Below are 24,203 nucleotides of genomic sequence, written 5' to 3' on the forward strand. Positions count from 1 at the left end.
GATTGAGTGTTGTGTTGACCAAATGGTCCAGGGAGGAAGGAGGGTGCAGGAAGCACCAGTAGGAGTGATTGCACAGGTGTGCAACTACAGGTGTATGGAGAATGGTTGTATGAAATAAATGGTATGGAATATATGGAGTATGGAATGGATGGTCGTGGAGTGAGTATGGTGGAAACTGTGGAGTGGAGTGGATGGTGCGAAGGTGTGAATGGGGGAAAAGTGGACCCCCATCATGAATACCCGGGAAGGGTAGTTTAAGAGTTAGGTAGAGGGTACAGGTAAATTGTGGCTGGATATTGGCATCTGTGGTGCATGTGGAAGAATGGAGTTTGGATGGGTGCATTAGTGACGTGGAAATGGCTGGGCGTGTGGCCTGTTAGTATGTGTAGTTGAATGGGCACTCCACCACTGTGAGGATGTCGGCCAGGTGAGGCCGCAGGTGGGCTCTGGGAGCCGGTAGAGTTGTTGTGGATGGGGCCCGAGGATCCGGAGGACGGACCCGGGTAGCCCAGTGCCAGAGAGGGCACCGAGTGGGGAGAGCGCCAGAGGGCCTTCCCCAGGTAGATAGGTTAGGGTAAGGAGCAGGTAAGCTCGGAGGCAACTACAGTGGTGGAGGTGTGCAGGTGGGTAGACCTGCTGGGAGAGCCACACGACACAGTCCTGAAATTGTGCAAGGGCACAGGGAGTTGAATCGGGGGAGTGAGACCCCAAATTGAGGAAGCACCACAGTTTGGTCAATGGGAATTTGGTTCTTAAAACCGCATAGAGTGTAAGATGGCCAATGGTTTGGCAGGGAAAGACCCCGGGTAGTGTAAAGTGTATTAAAGTCATTTAGAGGATAGTTAGGATTAAGAATCTCCTCGCACCATCGACATCCACTCACCTGGGGAGATGACGCTACTCCGCACCATGCCATGTTTTGTTATTTTTGTGCAAATGTTTTGGATTGTGAGATGCATCATGACGTGCGTGTGACATTGTGCTGTTGTTCCATCTCTCCCTCCTTATGAGGATTGATGATGAATTGGTGATGGCAAATTTTGGATTAGTGGGAGTGAAGACGAATTTGGTATAGGGGAAATATAGGGAAGACGAGACATTAGTGACGAATTTGTAAATGTGTAGATTGTTGTAAATATGGGGTAAGGGCAAGGGTAGAGTGGGCGACGTACGGTAGGGACGAGCTTTTCTCCGCTCCGTCTCCAAACGCACCTCGCCTTGCATTGCCTTGTTTGATGTGTACCCTTGTGACCTTACCCCTCACTCGCCTGTCTTCTGTTCCCCTGTCTCCCACCCGAGGACTGTGCTCTCTGGGCGCGGAGGGGAGCGTGCGGGGGTCCCCCATGGTGAGCCAGAACTCCCGCAACCGGCATGCATTGCATTGACGCACCACTTATGGACCGCCGTCTTGCGGCCAAGCACCACTGTATGGACCCCACGTTTCGGGGCCTGGCACCTCTGCTGGAGCCGGCCACGATGGCCCAGGGTCTTGCTTGCGGACCTCGGTAAGGTGGCACCTATGCCACACAGGTGGACCACCCATAGTTGGCCCCTGTGGCGCTAAATAAAAATGGACATGTTCTGTGCTGTTGATTATGTCCAAATAGGCCGCATGAAGCAAGAAAACATCAGGAAGAACATCGGCCCAGCAGAAAAGAGGAAGACCACCACCAGTTGTTTTTTTATGTGTGCTTATTATGAACTGGTGACTGTTGCACCGAAGGGTGCTTTTGGTGATTGGTGCATTGGTACTGGTGCGTCGATGCAATGCGTGCTGTCTCCTCCCTCCCAACAGGAATTTCTTTTTGTCTCCCCAAAAGAAAAATCACAGGTCCTGGGTTGCGTTTTGTAAATAGTCAAGTAATACCAATGTAAATAATGCTCCCCCACCGTAAATGTTTAGTTTTGAAAACAATTCCGCAATTCGGTTAGCTGTGGGTGTGAAACTGTTAGGCAGGGTGCAACGCAATTAGTGGGACATATTTATTCGTGTTTTAAAATTGTCGCACTCAGGGTCAGGTTAATTGTAGAGGGAATTACACCTGCGTGTCACATTAAAGGTAAAATTTTCGGGCCGGGACGTCCCGTAAGGAAGGAGGGTGCAGTGTTGGGGATATGGGAATCGTGTGTGTAATTTGGTGTAGATTTTCCCCTTTTGTATGCTGTAAATATTCCCTGTAAATATCACCCTCCAATTGTAGTGTCAAAGATCAAAGGTCGTCTGTAGTTAGGCCATCGCACACACGTAGCAAATCTATGATTTCCCTCATTAGTTATGTCCTTAGTAAATGTAGTTGAAGGTTCTGTGCTCCACTAGTTCATTACGTTGCACCGAATTAAATAAGATAGATCCCTCCGACATGGGCATCTTCAAAGTGCCAGGTTTAGCCACTTTGCTGCATTTTGACTCCTTTAGCCACTTTGCTGCATTTCATCCCCCCGTCCACTTTGCTGCATTTCATCCCCCGTCCACTTTGCTGCATTTGACTCCATTACGCATGAGGTAACCTCGGAGAAGAAAGGCGTGTCTCCACCTCGTCATCGGGGGGGGGAGGAGTCAGCCAAGCGCGAGGAACAAGGCGTGGCTTTGCCAACGCCTCATCAAGAGGGGCGGGATCGGTGAGCCCTCGCACCAATCAAGGCTGAGGCGAGCTCACCGAGGGGCGGATCCAACGCACGCGGGTTGATCCCAAAAGCACGTCATAAAAGGGCAAGCGCGGGGTTTTATAGGACAGAAGCGGACACGAATGGTTACGTGTGCGGACTGCCTCAACGTGCTGCCCCCTTGCGCTGGAGCTTGAACCACCTCGTGTCGTCTTGGGCCCTGCTGACTGCGGAATCAACGCGAGAGAAACCAGCATCACGCCACCGGCCCTGACACCTTCTCGAAGCGACCTCCCTGGGACCGTGCCCCGTCCTGCTGGCGTTCAATCCAATCGGCCATTTCCCCCGTGTAAGTGTGCCCGTTTGTCCGTCTTTCATGTTGTCTTGGGGTTATAAGTAAGACTGTTCATAGATAAGTTAATAAAATTGCACTGTGTCTTCTGATTCTTCCATTTCCTTGTATATTACTTTGATTGCTTTTCTTCCTATAGTTGTGTGTAAATAATAATAAATCCTGTTATTCCCTACTTTGTCTTCTACTTCTTCATGCTCTTTCGGTCGCTTTAGAGGTTTCCATCATTGAATACCTGTGGCACGATTTGGCCAATGTTTAGGATCGGGTTTAGTACTGTTAATGGCTCGAACTTCGGGTTGCTAAAACCTCTCGGCAACTAGTCCATCTAAAACCGGGGTTCGAGCGGTACTTGTCTCCTTGTTCTGCGGAGGGACGGATAAAGGTATTCGGGATAAACCCTGGACCCATAACCCTGATCCGTTCCATCCCGCGGGAGAGCGTTACAAGTACCAGGACCGGGGAGACGGCCAGCTTAACAGGACAAGGGGCTAATCACCCCTTGCTAACGGGAGAGCTGTCCCCCGTATCCGTAACAATATATATATATCGATACGTTACTAACATAATTGCCTTCGATCGTTGTTTGCAAAAATAAAATTCTTCACTATTACCTAACTATACCCAACATCTCCAGAAAATTTCATGACGATCAAACTAATTTTCGATCCAAAAAACGCGATTTTTATTTTTGGAAAAATTGCCTTATGCACAAAAGTATTCTCAAAATCGGCGAAGGCAATTATGTTGGTAATGTATCGATAGATATCTATATATATATATAGTTTGGGGGTAGAGGGGGGGGGTATTGACAGGCCCCTCCGTTTTGGGGGGGGGGGAAGGGAAAGAGGAAAAATGTACCCGTACAAAGAGTGCTTTAACTTCACTGGTGAGTGTGAGAGATGTGGAAGTGCAACAAAATTGTCTCAAACAAATGCTGACAGGTATGCAAACCACAGTGCGGAGTAAAATGTGAAATCACATTTCAGATACGAGTCCATGAACAAAGCAAGGTGACCCCCAGTCCATGTACAAAGCAAGGTGACCCTGAGTCTAGGTACAAAGCAAGGTGACCCTGAGTCCAGGTACAAAGCAAGGTGACCCTGAGTCCAGGTACAAAGCAAGGTGAACCTGAGTCCATGTACAAAGCAAGGTGACCCTGAGTCCATGTACAAAGCAAGGTGACCCTGAGTCCATGTACAAAGCAAGGTGACCCTGAGTCCATGTACAAAGCAAGGTGACCCTGAGTCCATGTGCAAAGCAAGGTGACCCTGAGTCCATGTACAAAGCAAGGTGACCCTGAGTCCATGTACAAAGCAAGGTGACCCTGAGTCCATGTACAAAGCAAGGTGACCCTGAGTCCATGTACAAAGCAAGGTGACCCTGAGTCCATGTACAAATCAAGGTGACTTTTATCAACATTTACAAATTTTCTCCGTATTTTTCCGCCAACACAAAACCCTTAAAAAAAGACTCGTTTTCCATTCTATGTGCACGTGAATGTGTCGCCTGTGTCGGTGACCAAGATGTTTGCATGGCAATCACCATGGATATTCACCATTATGCACTTCCGAACAGCCATGTCAATGCAGTTAGCAAACACCCTTATTCATCAATGCACCATACTCTTTACAGAGCTTCCCACGCAGATCTTTGGCAAGCAGACAAATCCTGGACAAGTCGCCACTCCGATGCGAGATACTCCACCGATGATACCGGGATTTGGGAATTTGGCCAAGGTGTCAGGAAAACCTTGCTTCTTCTTCACACAAGACACCGTGAAATCTTTAACGTCCACCACTTTAAATGCAATCAGATGAGACAATTTATCGTCCATCCAAGGAAAGACACACCCATTATAAAACAAATCATCCTGCAGGTAACCACACCAGGTGGGCAATTTATAGCTGGATTGAGATTGGACTCCAAGCTAGGTAGCTCAGAGGTAAGTGGACACACCACTAGGCTATTCTTAGAGCCCCAAACCCCATTCCACCTATCTTTCACAAAGTGTACTTGAATGAATGAATGAATGAATGAATGAATGATCATTTTAAGGCCATTTTCCCCGCTAGAGCAGGGGTTAGCCTTGCAGGCCCCATGACAATCATGGTTCCCTGTTTGAGGCAATGTTTTTATGGCCGGATGCCCTTCCTGGCGCCAACCCTTAGTCGCCTCTTACGATGCGCAGGGATACGGTGTACCTATTCTAAATCGGGGTACACACCGGGATCATTCATCCCAGCAAGCTGGTACTCAATTTGCCGACCTCGGAAGGATGACAGGCTGAGTCAACCCCCCGTGTTAATTCAGCGATCGACCGGAATTCGAACCCAGGATCCTAGGATCCCAAGCCGGCACCCTAACCGCTAAGCCAACACCAGGCAACACCAGCCAACACCAGGTGGAGGGCTCACAAAGTGTACTTGGTAAGTGCTTAATGCACATAGATTTATTTGGATGTGAAACCAGGATGTCAAATCAAATATCAGAAATAACTTGGAATTTCTGATCGACGTTTGGATTGACGTTTCTGGAATCTTGTGTGAGGAAAACTGGAGGGCTGGATATGATGATAATCATGATGATCACAATGATGATCATGATGCAAAATGGCTGTATCATAACCAAGTTGCGTGATCAAGGACTACGTACACAGTACGCACATGGTAACAGTCCATGTGGTACAAGTTCAGCTTCATCTGTGTGAAGGTGAACAGAGACCGTTAATCAACAACGGCAATTAAATAAAATGTAAACAATTCAATATCGATAAATAATGTTATCTTTCTTCTTCTCATCTAAGAAATAAAAATTGTCAGCTGTATGTATGTATGTATGTACGTCTGTCTGTATGTCTCTGTCTGTATGTCTACCTATATGTATGTCTGTATGCCTGTCTGTATGTACGAACACTACATGGCCAAAAGTATGTAGACACCCGAACATCACACCCGTATGTGCTCGTCGAACATCTCATTCCAAAATCATGGGCATTAATATGGAGTTGGTCCCTCCTTTGCTGCTGTAACAGCCTCCGCTCTGCCAGGAAGGCTTTCCACTAGATGTTAGAACATTGCTGCAGGGATTTGCTTCCATTCAGCCACAAGAGCATTAGTGAGGTCAGGCAATGATGTTGGGCGATTAGGCCTGGCTCACAGTCAGCGTTCCAATTCATCCCGAAGGTGTTCGATGGGGTCGAGGTCAGGGCTCTGTGCAGGCCAGTCAAGTTCTTCCACACCGATCTCGACAAACCATTTCTGTATGGACCTCGCTTTGTGCACGGGGACATTGTCATGCTGAAACAGGAAAGGGCCTTCCCCAAACTGTTGCCACAAAGTTGGAAGCACACAATCGTCTAGAATGTCACTGTATGCTGTAGCGTTAACACAACTGGTGGTCAAACTCAAGACCCTAAGATCTTAAGCCAACCATCTTAACTGTTAGGTCAACACCAGGCTTTGCCAAGGTAGTCACGGGCTGGTCGTCATTGTCCAAGGTGAGCGACTAGACCGATGGCTGTACTGTATACTATAATGCTAAAATGCATGAAAATGCTGCATTTAGTGGTGGAAAGATTTCCGAGCAAACGTGACAAGCATTCTGCATCAACATAGTACATACAGCATTGGGAACACAATAAACACACCCGACCCTCATAGCTGGCAAAAACATGATTAACTACGGCAAAATTTAATTGCCGTTAAAAACATGCACAAAAAAGGTGCAAAAACAGATCCCAGCAACTACAGACCAATCAGCCTTCTCCCAATTATCAGCAAAGTCATGGAATCCATCATTGCTTCAGATATTAAATCTTTCCTCTTCTCCAATGGCTTGATCTCTGATCATCAATTTGGTTTCAGACCTGGTCACTCTACTCTGGACATGCTGCTTCTGCTTTCTCAACAATGGATGGAGGTCCTCAACGCCAAACAGGAAATTAGAGCTGTCTCCCTTGACATTTCACGTGCCTTCGATACGGTCTGGCACCCTGCTCTGCTCTCCAAACTCTCCTCCTTTGGTATCCATGGAAATCTCCACGCATGGCTGGCGGACTTCCTCTCTGGTCGTAGTCAACGTGTGGCCCTGAATGGGTTTCTCTCATCTCCTCTTCCTGTTCAGGCTGGAGTTCCCCAAGGTAGTGTTCTGGGCCCTGTGCTTTTTCTGGTCTTCATCAATGATCTCTCTGACTCTCTTGAAAATCCTCTCTATCTCTTTGCTGACGACTCTACTCTCTGTCGCTCCATTCCTCATCCCTCAGATCGGCAGTCTGCAGCCTCCTCACTCTCTGCAGACCTGGACAAAATCACAGACTGGTCAAACAAGTGGAACATGTCTTTCAATCCTGACAAATCTCACACTCTTACAATGTCTCTCCGAAAGGACCGACTGGACAACCCTCCCATCTACTTTCTCAACAATCCTCTCCAAGAAGTTCTGTCGCTCAAGCTTTTGGGTCTCACTATCTGCCATGATCTTTCTTGGGAAAACCACATTTCCAAGCTGGCCTCCAAAGCCAGTCGCCGACTGGGCATCCTCCGTCGTGCGAAGTCCTTCCTTGGCACACCTGAGCTCCTCACCACATACAAGGCTTTCATCCGCAGCTCAATGGAATACTGTTCCCCCCTCTGGGCTGGTGCTCCTGCCTCACACCTTGCTCGGCTTCACGCTGTTGAGGCCAAAGCTTTCAGAATCATTGGAATCTCCTGCGATGTAGTCAACGCCGAGGGCCTTTCACTCACTCACCGCAGGCAGGTTGGTGGTCTTTCTGTCTTCTACCGACTCCTCTCCGGCCTTGCTCCCCCAGCTCTCTCTGTGCTCTGTCCCCCCAATATTCCTTCAGGTCGCACAAGATCTGCCTGCAACCCTCTTCTGGTTAAACTGCCAAAGTCTAGGCTCTCTGCTCACCTTCACTCTTTCATTCCCCTTTTCTCCCGCCTCTGGAACAAACTCCCCCACTCCCTTCAATCCCACTCCTCCCTCCAGGTCTTTAAAACAGCTGTTCACCACCATCTCTTATCTTCCCCCATCGAAAACCTTGATCTTTTCTACCCCCGGTAATTCACCCCAGAGTCCTTGCAGTGTTCATATGTTTTAATCCTCTCCCACCTCCCCCCAAGTCCTCCCGATGTCCCTGCTCTCAAATGTTGTGTTTGTGTCCTTCCCCCTCTCTTTTGTGTCCTTCCCCCTCTCTCCCCATCTTGTCTACCGCTCCCCTTGTTTTTTGTGTTTTGTGTGTCGGTTTGTCTTTTTGTGTGATTAATGTTAGCTCTTTCACGAGCCTCGATCTTGTATACAAAAAAAAAAAAAAAAAAAAAAAAAAAAAAACTAGACATTTTGACTATATTGCCAATATGCCTCCGCACAGTCCCACAACGGGTAGATGCCATCACTCTGTATATGTATGGGTAGGGGATCACGTTTGTGAAGTTTCGTGTTCATCGGATAAGGTTCGTTTTTCTCTCCAAAATGGCTGCCAAACCACGTAACCTATGACGTCACAATTATCATACAAACATTCTGCATGGGTGTCACTCCTACCCTGAAAGTTTTGTCTGAATCGGACATGTGGTTGCTGAGAAAAACTAGGTTTAGCCCGTACGGATGGACGGAAGGACGGGCAACCCGAAAACATAATGCCTCCGGAGACTTTGAGGAAGCATAAAAACATGATTACTAGGCCCAACATTGTGGTGCCGCTAGTTAAGACCCATTTAATGATAACACATTAACAGCTGTACTGTACACGCTACATCGCAACGCACTGTAAATGTTGCACCACAGCACACTGTACCATACTGTATCACAACACACTACCATACTGTACATGCTGCATCACAAAACACTGAACACGCTGCACCACAACGTGCCGCACCGCTCTGTACACGCTGTATCACAACACACTGTACATGCTGCATCACAATGCACTGTACACGCTGCACCACATCACGCCGCACCACACTGTACACGCTGCATCACAACGCACTGCACCGCTCTGTGCACGCTGCATCAAAACGCACTGTACCGCTCTGTGCACGCTGCATCACAACGCACTGTCCCGCTCTGTGCACGCTGCATCACAACGCACTGTCCCGCTCTGTGCACGCTGCATCACAACGCACTGTCCCGCTCTGTGCACGCTGCATCACAACGCACTGTCCCGCTCCGTGCACGCTGCATCACAACGCACTGTCCCACTCTGTGCACGCTGCATCACAACGCACTGTCCCACTCTGTGCACGCTGCATCACAACGCACTGTCCCACTCTGTGCACGCTGCATCACAACGCACTGTCCCACTCTGTGCACGCTGCATCACAACGCACTGTCCCACTCTGTGCACGCTGCATCACAACGCACTGTCCCACTCTGTGCACGCTGCATCACAACGCACTGTCCCACTCTGTGCACGCTGCATCACAACGCACTGTCCCACTCCGTGCACGCTGCATCACAACGCACTGTCCCACTCCGTGCACGCTGCATCACAACGCACTGTCCCACTCCGTGCACGCTGCATCACAATGCACTGTCCCACTCTGTACACGCTGCATCACAATGCACTGTCCCACTCTGTACACGCTGCATCACAATGCACTGTCCCACTCTGTACACGCTGCATCACAATGCACTGTCCCACTCTGTACACGCTGCATCACAATGCACTGTCCCACTCTGTACACGCTGCATCACCATGCACTGTCCCACTCTGTACACGCTGCATCACAATGCACTGTCCCACTCTGTACACGCTGCATCACAATGCACTGTCCCACTCTGTACACGCTGCATCACAATGCACTGTCCCACTCTGTACACGCTGCATCACAATGCACTGTCCCACTCTGTACACGCTGCATCACAATGCACTGTCCCACTCTGTACACGCTGCATCACAATGCACTGTCCCACTCTGTACACGCTGCATCACAACGCACTGTACACGCTGCATCACAACGCACTGTACCGCTCTGTACACGCTGCATCACAACACACTGTACCGCTCTGTACACGCTGCATCACAACGCCCTGTACCGCTCTGTACACGCTGCATCACAACACACTGTACCGCTCTGTACACGCTGCATCACAACGCACTGTACCGCTCTGTACACGCTGCATCACAACACACTGTACCGCTCTGTACACGCTGCATCACAACACACTGTACCGCTCTGTACACGCTGCATCACAACACACTGTACCGCTCTGTACACGCTGCATCACAACGCACTGTACCGCTCTGTACACGCTGCATCACAACGCACTGTACCGCTCTGTACACACAGCATCGCAACGCACTGTACACGCTGTGTCGCACCACACTGTACCTCACTGTACACGCTACATCGCAACACACTAACACACTGTACAGGTGCGTTACCACATGCTAAAGATCGTCATCTGGCAAGTCGCGCACTCATGGACGTCCAAGCAACCAAGTCACTGATGAAACCCTCAATTCCCGGTAAATAAAACGCCCATTTACGCGCGAAATGAACTCCGGCTATTAAAGATTGTAACAACTCGATGGATAAAGAAGCTGCGCAGGTACTCAGGCTCCCTCATGTGTGTGGGGTCTTTCACTACGCGACCACCCGACCGTACTCACACTTGCTCACTCCGCAGTCGATCCACCGACAGCAACAACCGAGGGTTTAACACTTCAAATCCAGGGCTGGAGTCTCACAGCCCGCCAATCCTGAGGAAACCCGCAACTCCTCAGGAGAAAAATCCACTCGGCTCGTGTCAGTCGTGTGTTGAAAAATGATTATTTAATAGACATAATGTATTCAGTATATACATACACCGCACTCCTCCTTCTCCCCCCCCCCCCCCTTGACGCCTCATCGAATGGTACAGCCCTTCGCCCGCGCTTCATGAACAGCGCTCGCCTCAGATATCCCCTTTTATTTAATTAATTCTCGCGCTTCCCTACCGACTACCTGCATGATTCATTTGATGTATTTCCTTTCTTATTATCTATTGATGCTTTTGTTTGTTTTAAAGGCGGGTCTCCTTTCGTATGCGGCACGGGTAGCAACTTTTGCTGTGCACCTGATGCAGTGCCCCTGTACGTTTTACAGAGCAACAGAAATTTGGCCAGAGTGCCGGAGATAGCTCGCCTACTCTTCACGAAGGACATCATGGGATCGTTCATGTCCACCAACGGCGGATGAGACGTCCCGCTTAACGTCCATCCGAGGCACGGCCAGCGACGCATTGATCAAACACCAGGACGGCCTTTTACAGGCGAACCTTCGTGACTTCGTGTGCCTCGGTTGTTGACGTTAAACATACAATTAACGTTGACGCCTTTAAACCACGATTAGCCAATCACAGCGCACAATGGAGTGCATTGAGCGATGCGATTGGCTAATTGCTGGAACGATCCATCGCGTATGAGCGGCGGGGGGGTTTTACACAGTACATTTCTCGGCAGCATAAACCAAACGGATGAGCTCCAGTTTAAGAGTTACGTGGGGCCGCTGATGGTGCAGGTTTTTTGACGGCTCTTCGGTTTACTGTGTAATCGTTCCTGATACTCTTCCACCTTCCCTCTCCTCGCTTTCGTGTACCCCATGATATGGAATTTCCATTTAAGGTTAACTATGTGCTGGAAAATGTGTTCAGCCCACTCACCGCATTTGGACGACCCGGGTGGGTTGCCGGGTATTTATTTATTTATTTATGTTAATTACAAACGCCACCGAAGGTGAATTGAGGTTATGTTTTCACCTCTCTCTGTCTGTCTGTGAACAGGATATCTCAAAAAGGTTGTGGACGGATTTGGACCAAATTTGGTGGAGAGGATGGATGGATGGATGGATGGATGGATGTGCGACAAGGATGAAATGATTCGATTTTGGTTCAGGTCCGAATCCAGATCCGGCCTATTATTGGGATACAAAACGTAAACTGATGAGTCGAGCAGAGATCTGCGCTCTACCGAGTGATGCTCGACTTTCCTGTGTGATGAGCTGTGTGATCATGACCTGAGCTGTGTGATAACGAGCTGTGTGATCATGACCTGAGCTGTGTGATCATGGCATGAGCTGTGTGATAACGAGCTGTGTGATCATGACATGAGCTGTGTGATAACGAGCTGTGTGATCATGACATGAGCTGTGTGATAACGAGCTGTGTGATCATGACATGAGCTGTGTGATCATGACATGAGCTGTGTGATAACGAGCTGTGTGATCATGGCATGAGCTGTGTGATCATGACATGAGCTGTGTGATAACGAGCTGTGTGATCATGGCATGAGCTGTGTGATAACGAGCTGTGTGATCATGACATGAGCTGTGAGATAACGAGCTGTGTGATCATGACATGAGCTGTGTGATATCGAGCTGTGTGATCATGACATGAGCTGTGAGATAACGAGCTGTGTGATAATGACATGAGCTGTGAGATAACGAGCTGTGTGATCATGACATGAGCTGTGTGATAACGAGCTGTGTGATCATGACATGAGCTGTGTGATAATGACATGAGCTGTGTGATCATGACATGAGCTGTGTGATAACGAGCTGTGTGATCATAACATGAGCTGTGTGGTAACACGCTGTATGATCATAACATGAGCTGTGTGATAATGACATGAGCTGTGTGATCATGACATGAGCTGTGTGATAACGAGCTGTGTGATAATGACATGAGCTGTGTGATCATAACATGAGCTGTGTGGTAACAAGCTGTATGATCATAACATGAGCTGTGTGGTAACAAGCTGTATGATCATAACATGAGCTGTGTGATCATGACATGAGCTGTGTGATAATGAGCGGTATGATCATGGCATGAGCTGTGTGATAACGAGGTGTGTGATATCGAGCTGTGTGATCATGACATGAGCTGTGTGATATCGAGCTGTGTGATCATGACATGAGCTGTGAGATAACGAGCTGTGTGATCATGACATGAGCTGTGTGATATCGAGCTGTGTGATCATGACATTGGCTGTGAGATAACGAGCTGTGTGATAATGACATGAGCTGTGAGATAACGAGCTGTGTGATCATGACATGAGCTGTGTGATAACGAGCTGTGTGATCATGACATTGGCTGTGAGATAACGAGCTGTGTGATAATGACATGAGCTGTGAGATAACGAGCTGTGTGATCATGACATGAGCTGTGTGATAACGAGCTGTGTGATCATGACATGAGCTGTGTGATAACGAGCTGTGTGATCATGACATGAGCTGTGTGATAACGAGCTGTGTGATCATAACATGAGCTGTGTGATAACAAGCTGTATGATCATAACACGAGCTGTGTGATAACGAGCTGTGTGATAATGACATGAGCTGTGTGATCATGACATGAGCTGTGTGATAACGAGCTGTGTGATAATGACATGAGCTGTGTGATAACGAGCTGTGTGATCATGACATGAGCTGTGTGATAACGAGCTGTGTGATCATGACATGAGCTGTGTGATAACGAGCTGTGTGATCATGACATGAGCTGTGTGATAACGAGCTGTGTGATCATGACATGAGCTGTGTGATAACGAGCTGTGTGATCATAACATGAGCTGTGTGGTAACAAGCTGTATGATCATAACACGAGCTGTGTGATAACGAGCTGTGTGATAATGACATGAGCTGTGTGATAACGAGCTGTGTGATAATGACATGAGCTGTGTGATAACGAGCTGTGTGATCATAACATGAGCTGTGTGATAATGAGCTGTATGATCATGGCATGAGCTGTGTGATAACGAGGTGTATGATCATGGCATGAGCTGTGTGATAACGAGCTGTGTGATAACGAGCTGTATGATAACGAGCTGTATGATCATGGCATGAGCTGTGTGATAACGAGCTGTGTGATCATGGCATGAGCTGTGATAACGAGCTGTGTGATAACGAGCTGTATGATAACGAGGTGTATGATCATGGCATGAGCTGTGTGATAACGAGCTGTGTGATAACGAGCTGTGTGATCATGACATGAGCTGTGTGATAATGAGCTGTATGATCATGGCATGAGCTGTGTGATAACGAGGTGTATGATCATGGCATGAGCTGTGTGATAACGAGCTGTATGATAACGAGGTGTATGATCATGGCATGAGCTGTGTGATAACGAGCTGTGTGATAACGAGGTGTATGATCATGGCATGAGCTGTGATAACGAGCTGTGTGATAACGAGCTGTATGATAACGAGGTGTATGATCATGGCATGAGCTGTGTGATAACGAGCTGTGTGATAACGAGGTGTATGATCATGGCATGAGCTGTGTGATAACGAGCCGTGTGATAACGAGGTGTATGATCATGGCATGAGCTGTGATAACGAGCTGTGTGATAACGAGCTGTATGATAACGAGCTGTATGATCATGACATGAGCTGTGTGATAACGAGCTGTATGATCATGACATGAGCCGTGTGATAACGAGCTGTATGATCATGACATGAGCTGTGTGATAACGAGCTGTATGATCATGGCATGAGCTGTGTGATAACGAGCTGTATGATCATGACATGAGCTGTGTGATAACGAGCTGTATGATCATGGCATGAGCTGTGTGATAACGAGCTGTATGATCATGGCATGAGCTGTGTGATAACGAGCTGTATGATCATGGCATGAGCTGTGTGATAACGAGCTGTATGATCATGACACGAGCTGTGTGATCATGACATGAGCTGTGTGATAACGAGCTGTATGATCGTGATGTGAGCTGTGTGATCATGACATGAGCTGTGTGATATCGAGCTGTGTGATCATGACATGAGCTGTGTGATAACGAGCTGTGTGATCATGACATGAGCTGTGTGATGTCGAGCAGTACGATCATGACACGAGCTGTGTGATCATGAGTTGTATGATCATGACATGAGCTGTATGATCATGACACGAGCTGTGTGATCATGAGCTGTGTGTAATCATGACATGAGCTGTATGATCATGACACGAGCTGTGTGATCATGAGCTGTGTGTAATCATGACATGAGCTGTGTATAATCATGTCATGAGCTGTATGATCATGAGCTCTACGATCATTACATGAGCTGTGTGATAACGAGCTGTGTGATCATGACATGAGCTGTGTGATAACGAGCTGTGTGATCATAACATGAGCTGTGTGGTAACAAGCTGTATGATCATAACATGAGCTGTGTGATAACGAGCTGTGTGATAATGACATGAGCTGTGTGATCATGACATGAGCTGTGTGATAACGAGCTGTGTGATAATGACATGAGCTGTGTGATCATAACATGAGCTGTGTGGTAACAAGCTGTATGATCATAACATGAGCTGTGTGATCATGACATGAGCTGTGATAACGAGCTGTGTGATAACGAGCTGTGTGATCATGACATGAGCTGTGTGGTAACAAGCTGTATGATCATAACATGAGCTGTGTGATAACGAGCTGTGTGATAACGAGCTGTGTGATCATGACATGAGCTGTGTGATAACGAGCTGTGTGATAATGACATGAGCTGTGTGATCATAACATGAGCTGTGTGGTAACAAGCTGTATGATCATAACATGAGCTGTGTGATCATGACATGAGCTGTGATAACGAGCTGTGTGATAACGAGCTGTGTGATCATGACATGAGCTGTGTGGTAACAAGCTGTATGATCATAACATGAGCTGTGTGATAACGAGCTGTGTGATAACGAGCTGTGTGATCATGACATGAGCTGTGTGATAACGAGCTGTGTGATAATGACATGAGCTGTGTGATCATAACATGAGCTGTGTGGTAACAAGCTGTATGATCATAACATGAGCTGTGTGATCATGACATGAGCTGTGATAACGAGCTGTGTGATAACGAGCTGTGTGATCATGACATGAGCTGTGTGGTAACAAGCTGTATGATCATAACATGAGCTGTGTGATAACGAGCTGTGTGATAACGAGCTGTGTGATCATGACATGAGCTGTGTGATAACGAGCTGTGTGATAATGACATGAGCTGTGTGATCATAACATGAGCTGTGTGGTAACAAGCTGTATGATCATAACATGAGCTGTGTGATCATGACATGAGCTGTGTGATAATGAGCTGTGTGATAACGAGTTGTATGATCATGACATGAGGTGCGTATAATCATGACATGAGCTGTGTGATCATGACATGAGCTGTGTGATAATGAGCTGTGTGATCATGGCATGAGCTGTGTGATAACGAGTTGTATGATCATGACATGAGGTGCGTATAATCATGACATGAGCTGTATGACCATGGCCTCTACGATCATGACATGAGCTGTGTCATCACGAGGTGTTGCTGTGTGTCAAACATTCCATATCTTCCTTGATAATTTAAATTCGTGTCTTTTCGGACGTCCTCTCAGCTTTATTGCTTTCTTTACAGTTTCATCTTCTGACCTTTGTTGCACATGACCATACCAACCAGGTCTTCCCTCCCTAAGTTCTTCTTCACTTCTGATTCTCATCCTGATGTACCATACTCCGTTACAGGGCGTCTGTGCTGCCAAAGCAGTTTTATTGCCAAGGGTTACACTCGATGGTTTGCCATTGTTTTCCCAGCAATATTTAGGACAGTAAATTTGTAATCAGGGTGCTGGTGATAACTCGCCTACTCTTCGCAAAGGACACCGTGGGATCGTTAACGTCCACCACCTAATGCTGGCAGACGGGACGCCCAGTTTAATATCCACGCCCAGTTTAATATCCACGCCCAGTTTAATATCCACGCCCAGTTTGATATCCACGCCCAGTTTAATATCCACGCCCAGTTTAATATCCACGCCCAGTTTAATATCCACGCCCAGTTTGATATCCACGCCCAGTTTGATATCCACGCCCAGTTTGATATCCACGCCCAGTTTGATATCCACGCCCAGTTTGATATCCACGCCCAGTTTGATATCCACGCCCAGTTTAATATCCACGCCCAGTTTAATATCCACGCCCAGTTTAATATCCACGCCCAGTTTAATATCCATCCAAGGGCCTATTTATGAATCACCCAACCCGTGAAACACCAGGATAGTGCTGTATAGCTGGGATGACATTCAAACCCAGGCTAGCTTAGAGGCGAGCATGCATACCTTTTAGGCCCGGGGTTCCCTAACCCAGGGTTGTGACCCAAACTTGAAAACCTCCCCTCAAAATCCCAGTTTTTGAGGGAGGGAGGTCTTTTTGTGTATATATTTAGTATGACAAACTCCAGTTAATTTAACTGTTACTTTATTTTTTAAATTGTGTTAATCATTTTGATTCACTGCAATTACCATCCAATATTAGTATCAACTTGTAAAAGACTCGTACTACATGCAGGACAGAGCAGGACAGGCCCCTCTACGAAAGGTCATTAGTGAGACAGTTGGCTTTTTATTAACTATCTTGTTTCGACAAATTAATTATCTTGAGACCATTTTGTTTTTTCCAGAAGCTTCGAATCCAAATCCGAAATACCACTGCGTTTTGTCAGACTTAAAAGGAAAATATTCTGGGATGGTGGCTCATTGTCCAGAGCACTTGTTTCTGTATCAATTTCTAGTTGCCACTTCACTTCCAAGATGTTCTTGGCCAAACCGGCCATTGTAATTTGCATTGCAATCTTCGTGTTTGTGTGAAATTGGTGAATGAGCTAATGGAATGAATTTGTCTGCAGATTGAAATGGAGCGAAGAACTGGAAACCATTGTCGACGAGATGGGAAATGCTTCAGCAAAGGTAAAAACCAGAAAACAGGATCTGTTGCTCTTCTTTTTTTTTTCTTTTTTTTTTTTAAGTGAGGTCAAAGAACGATCTTTTATTTAATTTCATAGATGCTTGGCAAGCAATAAATCTATCGATAATGGAGCTTATGTGTATGTGGTTATATATGTTATATATGCATAAATATACACATATTACACATTTTTACACGTTGTTTTGCCGATGGTTTTAATCAAAAGACGACATGTTGTACTTCACAAACATTCTGCTCCATACAACAGGCATTTTAAGGCCATTTTCCCTGCAAGAGCGGGGGTTAGCCTTGCGTCCCCATGACAATCTTCTCCATTTTGCCCTATTTTCTGCATCTCCCCTTGTTTAACCCCCTTTCCCGCATTTCTTCTTCCACCATCTTTAGCCAAGTCTTTCTCGGTCTTCCCCGTCCTCCACTTCCTTCTACATTCATTTCCATCACTCTTCTCAAACAGTCACTTTCATCCTTCCTCAACACATGACCAAACCATCTCAACCTGTTCCTCTTCACAGCATCCATCACAGGCTCTATTCCCATCATCTTTCGCAATTCATCATTTGTCTTCCTCTCTCTCAACGATACTCCACACATCCACCGAACCATTCGCATTTCCACCCTTTGTTACTGCTCCACGTTCATTACCCATGTCCCGCTCCCATAAATCATAACACTTCTCACACATGCAGCATACACCTTTCCTTTCAGTTTCAACGACACTCCCCTCCTCGTCAGCACGCCACTCAGTTCCCGAAATTTCTTCCATGCATATCTCACTCAAGCAACCGTTGCAGAGTCTAATCCACCTTCTCCATTCAGCATGTCTCCTAGGTAATAAAATGTTTTCACACCTACCAGCTTCATACCATCTCCAAGATCCAACTCAACATTTCCTCCATCTGCAGCTCCCTCTGTGCACACCTTACACTTGAATGTAGCTGCCACACTGGTTAATGACCCTCTCAAACCACAACATTTTTGATGAACCCACTCAGCGCACATTGTACAACAACAACAACATGCATTTTAAGGCCATTTTCCCTGCTAGAGCGGGGGTTAGCCTTGCGGTCCCCATGACAATCTTCTCCATTTTGCCCTATTTTCTGCATCTCTCCTTGTTAACCCCCTTGCCCGCATTTCTTCTTCCACCATCTTTAGCCAAGTCTTTCTCGGTCTTCCCCGTCCTCTACTTCCTTCTAAATTAACGTCCATCACTCTTCTCAACCAGTCACTTTCATCCTTCCTCAACACATGACCAAACCATCTCAACCTGTTCCTCTTCACAGCATCAATCACAGGCAATATTCCCATCATCTTTCGCAATTCATCATTTGTCTTCCTTTCTCTCTCAACGATACTCCGCACATCCATCGAACCATTCGCATTTCCACCCTTTCCAGCCTTCGTTGCTGCTCTACGTTCATTACCCATGTCTCGCTCCCATAAATCATAACACTTCTCACACATGCAGCATACACCTTTCCCTTCAGCTTCAGCGACACTCTCCTCCTCATCAGCACGCCACTCAGTTCCCGAAACGCACATTGTATGCACATTGTACATTGAATGGAATTCACTCCGACACCCTTCCTGCACACAGCACACGGCCACTTCCCAGTTCTTTCCACCTCACCACATGCTTTACCACTTGCCATCACCTTCGTTTTTCCGATATTCACCTTCAGACCTTTTGTCTCCATACATTCCTTCCACTTGTTCATCTTCTCCTTAAGTCCATCCATACTTTCTGCAATCAACACCAGATCATCTGCATACAACAACTCCCACGGTAAACCCTCCTTTACATTCTGAGCCAGCACCTCCATCACAGCTACAAATAGTAGTGGACTTAGTACCGACCCCTGATGCACTCCCACCTTCACCTCAAACTCGCCACTGTTCCCGTCCTTCGTCCTTACAGCTGTGCGCGCTCTTTTGTACATTGCCATCACTACTCTGATCAACCATTCCTCCACTCATAACTTCCTCAATGCCCATGTCACTGTTTCACGTGGAACGCTATCGAATGCTTTCTCCAGATCAACAAACCCAAGAAACAATTTCTTCCTCTTCTCCATGTACTTCTCCTGCAACTGCCTCACAATAAAAAGCGCGTCTGTCGTTCCTCGTCCTGGCATAAATCCAAACTGCATTTCGTCAATCTTCACTTTCTTCCTTATCCTCCTCTCCAACACCCTTTCCTATACCTTCATTCCATGCTCCAACATTCTGCTCTATCTACCCTATAAATTGCATCCATCACCTTAATTAACCATCTGTGCTGCTTGTAAGTATAACATGGGGAAAAAACCCTTTCATGTCACTGCAAGGTGGTGATTTGGTTTTAACCTCCATTTAAAATGAGTGATAATATGACCCTACTGCAAAGCCGCAATGAGCTGGCGAAGCCAAAGCCTCTATTGAACTTTTTCACAATTTTTTGTGCATACTTCCGCATCCACAAGATGGCGGCCTCCATTAAGCGATTTGGTGCGTCAAAGCTTCGAAATTCTCAAAGGATCCAGCAAAATCTGGCTTTTCAACATAATACGTACGCGTTCATTCACAACACCGGCTTCGCCGGCTATTACCATTTTGAAAATTTAGAATTATTCTCACTCAGATTTCAACGTCACCCTAATGCAAATTGTTGGGTAGGGGATATATAGATCCAGGTAGATCGGCATAGGTATCATGCTTCGGCTGTCGTGATAGGAAACCGCACCTGTAATTTCTGTTTAGGCAGTTTGTTTGGATTAAGGTGTGTCTTCGTTCCCATTACGAGGAATGGGGCATGATAAATAGTTCTAGGGAATAAGGATAAGACTCCATTGTGTGTGAAACCTCTGTGATCAATCCATTGTCCCTTATGGCAATGCACTCTTATACGTTAGCGAGATCCATTAGTGCACACGTTAATTAAATCCCCCTCCGTCACAAGACGATAAAACTGACCGGAAGAGCAGACGGAAGCGGCCGCGTACAACGCCGGCATGGGCATCAAACATCGAACAGGCAGGCTGAGAGACACGCCCAGGAAGGCTTGTGATTGACAGGAGGGGGAGGGACGAGCAACAACCGGAGCACCGATTGGAGAGTAGGGAGGATTGAGAACGTGCCACACGATGACGTGATACCAAAGGCACTCGGCCAATCAGTGCGGAGGGTGCGAACGAACCACCAACAAGCTACGCACTGGTTGGAGGAGAAGCGCCGTTGACGTGAAAAGGCACGAAAGGTTACGAGAAAACGAGGCACTGGTTGGTAGAGGGAGAGAGCTGACGTCAGACGCCGAGCGATAAAACTGTTTTTTTTTTGTTTTTTTGTTTTTTTTGTATACAAGATCGAGGCTCGTGAAAGAGCGAACATTAATCACACAGAAAGACAAACAGACACACAAAACAAATAACATCGGGAGCGGTAGACAAGATGGGGAGAGAGGGGGAAGGACACAAACACAACATTTGAGAGCAGGGACCGAGAGACATGGAGACATCGAGAGAACTGTGGGAGGGAGAGGGCTTTGGGGGGGAGGCATGGGAAGGGGGGGGGGGTGGGAGAGGTATAAAACACATGGACACTGCCAAGACTTCCAGGAATGAAGTTGTAATTTCAAACAAGGTGGATCTGGGGTGAATTAGTGGGGGTAGAAAAGATCAAGGTTTTGGATGGGGGAAGATAAGAGATGGTGGTGAACAGCTGTTTTGAAGACCTGGAGGGAGGAGTGTGATTGAAGTGAGTGTGGGAGTTTGTTCCAGAGGCGGGAGAAAAGAGGAATGAAAGAGTGAAGGTGAGCAGAGAGCCGAGATTTCGGCAGTTTAACCATCAGAGGGTGGCTGGCAGATCTTGTGCGACCTGTAGGAATATTTGGGGGACAGAGCACAGAGAGAGCTGGGGGAGCAAGGCCGGAGAGGAGTCGGTAGAAGACAGAAAGACCACCAACCTGCCTGCAGTGAGAGAGTGAAAGGCCCTCGGAGTTAGCTTCATCGCAGGAGATTCCAATGATTTTGAAAGCTTTGGATTCAACAGCGTGAAGCCAAGCCAGGTGTGAGGCAGGAGCACCAGCCCATAGGGGAGAACAGTATTCCATTGAGCTGCGGATGAAAGCCTTGTATGTGGTGAGGAGCTCAGGTGTGCCTAGGAAGGACTTCGCATGACGGAGGATGCCCAGTCGGCGACTGGCTTTGGAGGCTAGCTTGGAAATGTGGTTTTCCCAAGAAAGATCATGGCAGATGGTGAGACCCAAAAGCTTGAGCGACAGAACTTCTTGGAGAGGATTGTTGAGAAAGTAGATGGGAGGGTTGTCCAGTCGATCTTTTCGGAGAGACATAGTAAGAGTGTGAGATTTGTCAGGATTGAAAGACATGTTCCACATGTTTGACCAGTCTGTGATTTTGTCCAGGTCTTCAGAGAGTGAGGAGGCTGCAGACTGCCGATCTGAGGGAAGAGGAATGGAGCGGCAGAGAGTGGAGTCATCAGCAAAGAGATACAGAGGATTTTCCAGAGAGTCGGAGAGATCATTGATAAAGACCAGAAAAAGCACAGGGCCCAGCACACTGCCTTGGGGAACTCCAGCCTGAACGGGAAGGGGAGATGAGAGAAATCCATTCAGGGCCACACGTTGACTACGACCAGAGAGGAAGTCCGCAAGCCATGCATGGAGATTTCCATGGATACCATAGGAGGAGAGTTTGGTGAGCAGAGCTGGGTGCCAGACCGTATCGAAGGCACGTGATATGTCAAGGGAGACAGCTCTGATTTCCTGTTTGGCATTGAGGACCTCCATCCATTGTTGAGACAGCAGAAGCAGCATGTCCAGAGTAGAGTGACCTGGTCTGAAACCAAATTGATGATCAGAGATCAAGCCATTGGAGAAGAGGAAAGATTTCATATCCGAAGCAATGATGGATTCCATGACTTTGCTGATAATTGGGAGCAGGCTGATTGGTCTGTAGTTGCAAGGATCTGTTTTTGCACCTTTTTTGTGTAAAGCGGTAATGTTTGCTGATTTCCAGGATGCTGGCAGATGACCTTGAGCAAAAGATAGGGTGAAAAGAACAGAGAGAGGGTGAGATAGAGCGGCAGAGCAGGATTTTAGGACCCGTGGGCTGATGCCATCTGGTCCAGTTGCAGAATCAGAGTCGAGGTTTGACAAAAACTCCTCCACCTTGTCAGGAGAGAAGGTCACAGAGTCCAGGAGCAGTTTGGTTCGACTGGGAAAGGTGGGAACAGAGAGAGATGGGTTTGGGACTAAGGATTTTGAGGCAAACACAGAGTTGAGGCATTCGGCTTTGTCACGTGCGATGTCAACTGTGTGGCCATTTGAGGTAAGGGAGGGGATGGAGGGGGAACAAACACCAGAAACGGATTTGACCAGACGCATTTTGCGCATTTTGGTTTGCCGGCATTTTGCGCTTCTCGCTTTGGCTTTGGCTGTCCGGACCTCCCTTCTGCTTTTGCCTTTCGTCCCCGGTTGGACCTTTCCTTTGCGAACTGCAAATTGCCTGCGTTACGACGAACGTTGGGGGAACGTTGGAGCACCGTCGATTCTCCTCCCTGGCGTTCACGTGCGAGCTAAACTTGCCACTGAGCGGGCGAGACCGGCACGAGCGAGGCGCTCGGTGAGGCCTGACGGAGCATGCACACCGGAGCCTGGACGATTCCTGACAGACGCTACATCCAGACACAGATAAGACGCACCACACCTGAACCACAACGTTTTCTTTGTTTCATTCCTCCAATGTTTTGTATCTGAAGTCTGTGTGGGAACGTCCCGATTTAGGACATTTAACTATTGGCACGTTCTTGTTATTGGCATCTGTGGCAATAAAGCCTTGTTCTTTTGTACATATATTCCGTTTCGTGTGAGTTTAATTTCCTGTAGGTTGAAGACTGCCCGGCGAGATCGTGTCAGGTAAATCTCGCCGCTTCTTCCTCTTTCCCTCTTTACCCCGCGCACGTGTATAGGAAATCCGCCATTGACCCGGACGTCTCGTTAAGCTCGTTTCCATCCGCGATTCCCCGGTCTTAACCGAGGGGCAATCGCATGACAATATAAAAAAAAAAATATATATATATATATATATATATATATATATATATATATATATATATATATATATATATATATATATATATATATACAGTCATGTGAAAAAGTAAGTACAGTACACCCCATGTAAAGTTTTGACTTTTTCAACATATTTCAACATACAGCTATTTGCTCTACCTTTGAGAGCCAAATAGCTCTACCTTTGACTCATCTGTCCAGAGCACATTGTTCCAGAAGTGCTGGTCTTTGCCTAGGTGTTCATTGGCAAACTTTAGTCTTGCCCTGATGTTCTTTCTGGACAGCAAAGGTTTCCTCCTGGCACACCTCCCATGTAGATCAAATTTGTGCAGCCTCTTTCTAATGGTAGACTCGTGCACTTTGACATAAACAGTGGCAAGAGCTACCTGTAGGACCCATGATGACATTATGGTGTTCTTGGACACTTCTTTCAGCATCTTGCGGTCTGCTCTCGGGCTGAACTTGCTGGGGCGG

The 24,203-nt window shown here is 47.2% G+C and overlaps 2 protein-coding genes across 14 annotated transcripts in view; one reads left to right on the forward strand and one right to left on the reverse strand.

Moving 5' to 3' along the window:
- Window positions 1-10,794, reverse strand: part of GNL1 (G protein nucleolar 1 (putative)) — a 109,404-nt gene extending 98,610 nt beyond the window's left edge. The window contains exon 1 of one of the 2 annotated variants that reach the window (XM_078774836.1): window positions 10,572-10,794. The gene's annotated coding sequence lies outside the window, so the exon portion shown is untranslated. Of the gene's footprint in view, window positions 1-10,343; window positions 10,420-10,571 lie in introns of those variants that run through there. The other variant, XM_078774838.1, reaches the window with a different exon arrangement.
- Window positions 10,795-11,381: 587 nt separating this feature from the next.
- ATAT1 (alpha tubulin acetyltransferase 1) overlaps window positions 11,382-24,203 on the forward strand; it is a 95,617-nt gene continuing 82,795 nt past the window's right edge. For 6 of the 12 annotated variants that reach the window (XM_068109723.2, XM_068109717.2, XM_068109719.2 and 3 more), the window contains exons 1-2: window positions 11,384-11,620; window positions 17,583-17,643. In XM_068109723.2, coding sequence (XP_067965824.2) covers window positions 11,547-11,620; window positions 17,583-17,643 — 135 coding nt within the window. In that variant the 5' untranslated portion in view covers window positions 11,384-11,546. Of the gene's footprint in view, window positions 11,621-17,582; window positions 17,644-24,203 lie in introns of all 12 variants that reach the window. The other 6 variants (XM_078774844.1, XM_078774847.1, XM_078774845.1 and 3 more) reach the window with 6 other exon arrangements.

This window comes from Myxine glutinosa, chromosome 3 (assembly GCF_964187855.1).
Source record: "Myxine glutinosa chromosome 3, kmMyxGlut1.1, whole genome shotgun sequence".
In the NCBI taxonomy this organism is placed as follows: Eukaryota; Metazoa; Chordata; class Myxini; order Myxiniformes; family Myxinidae; genus Myxine; species Myxine glutinosa.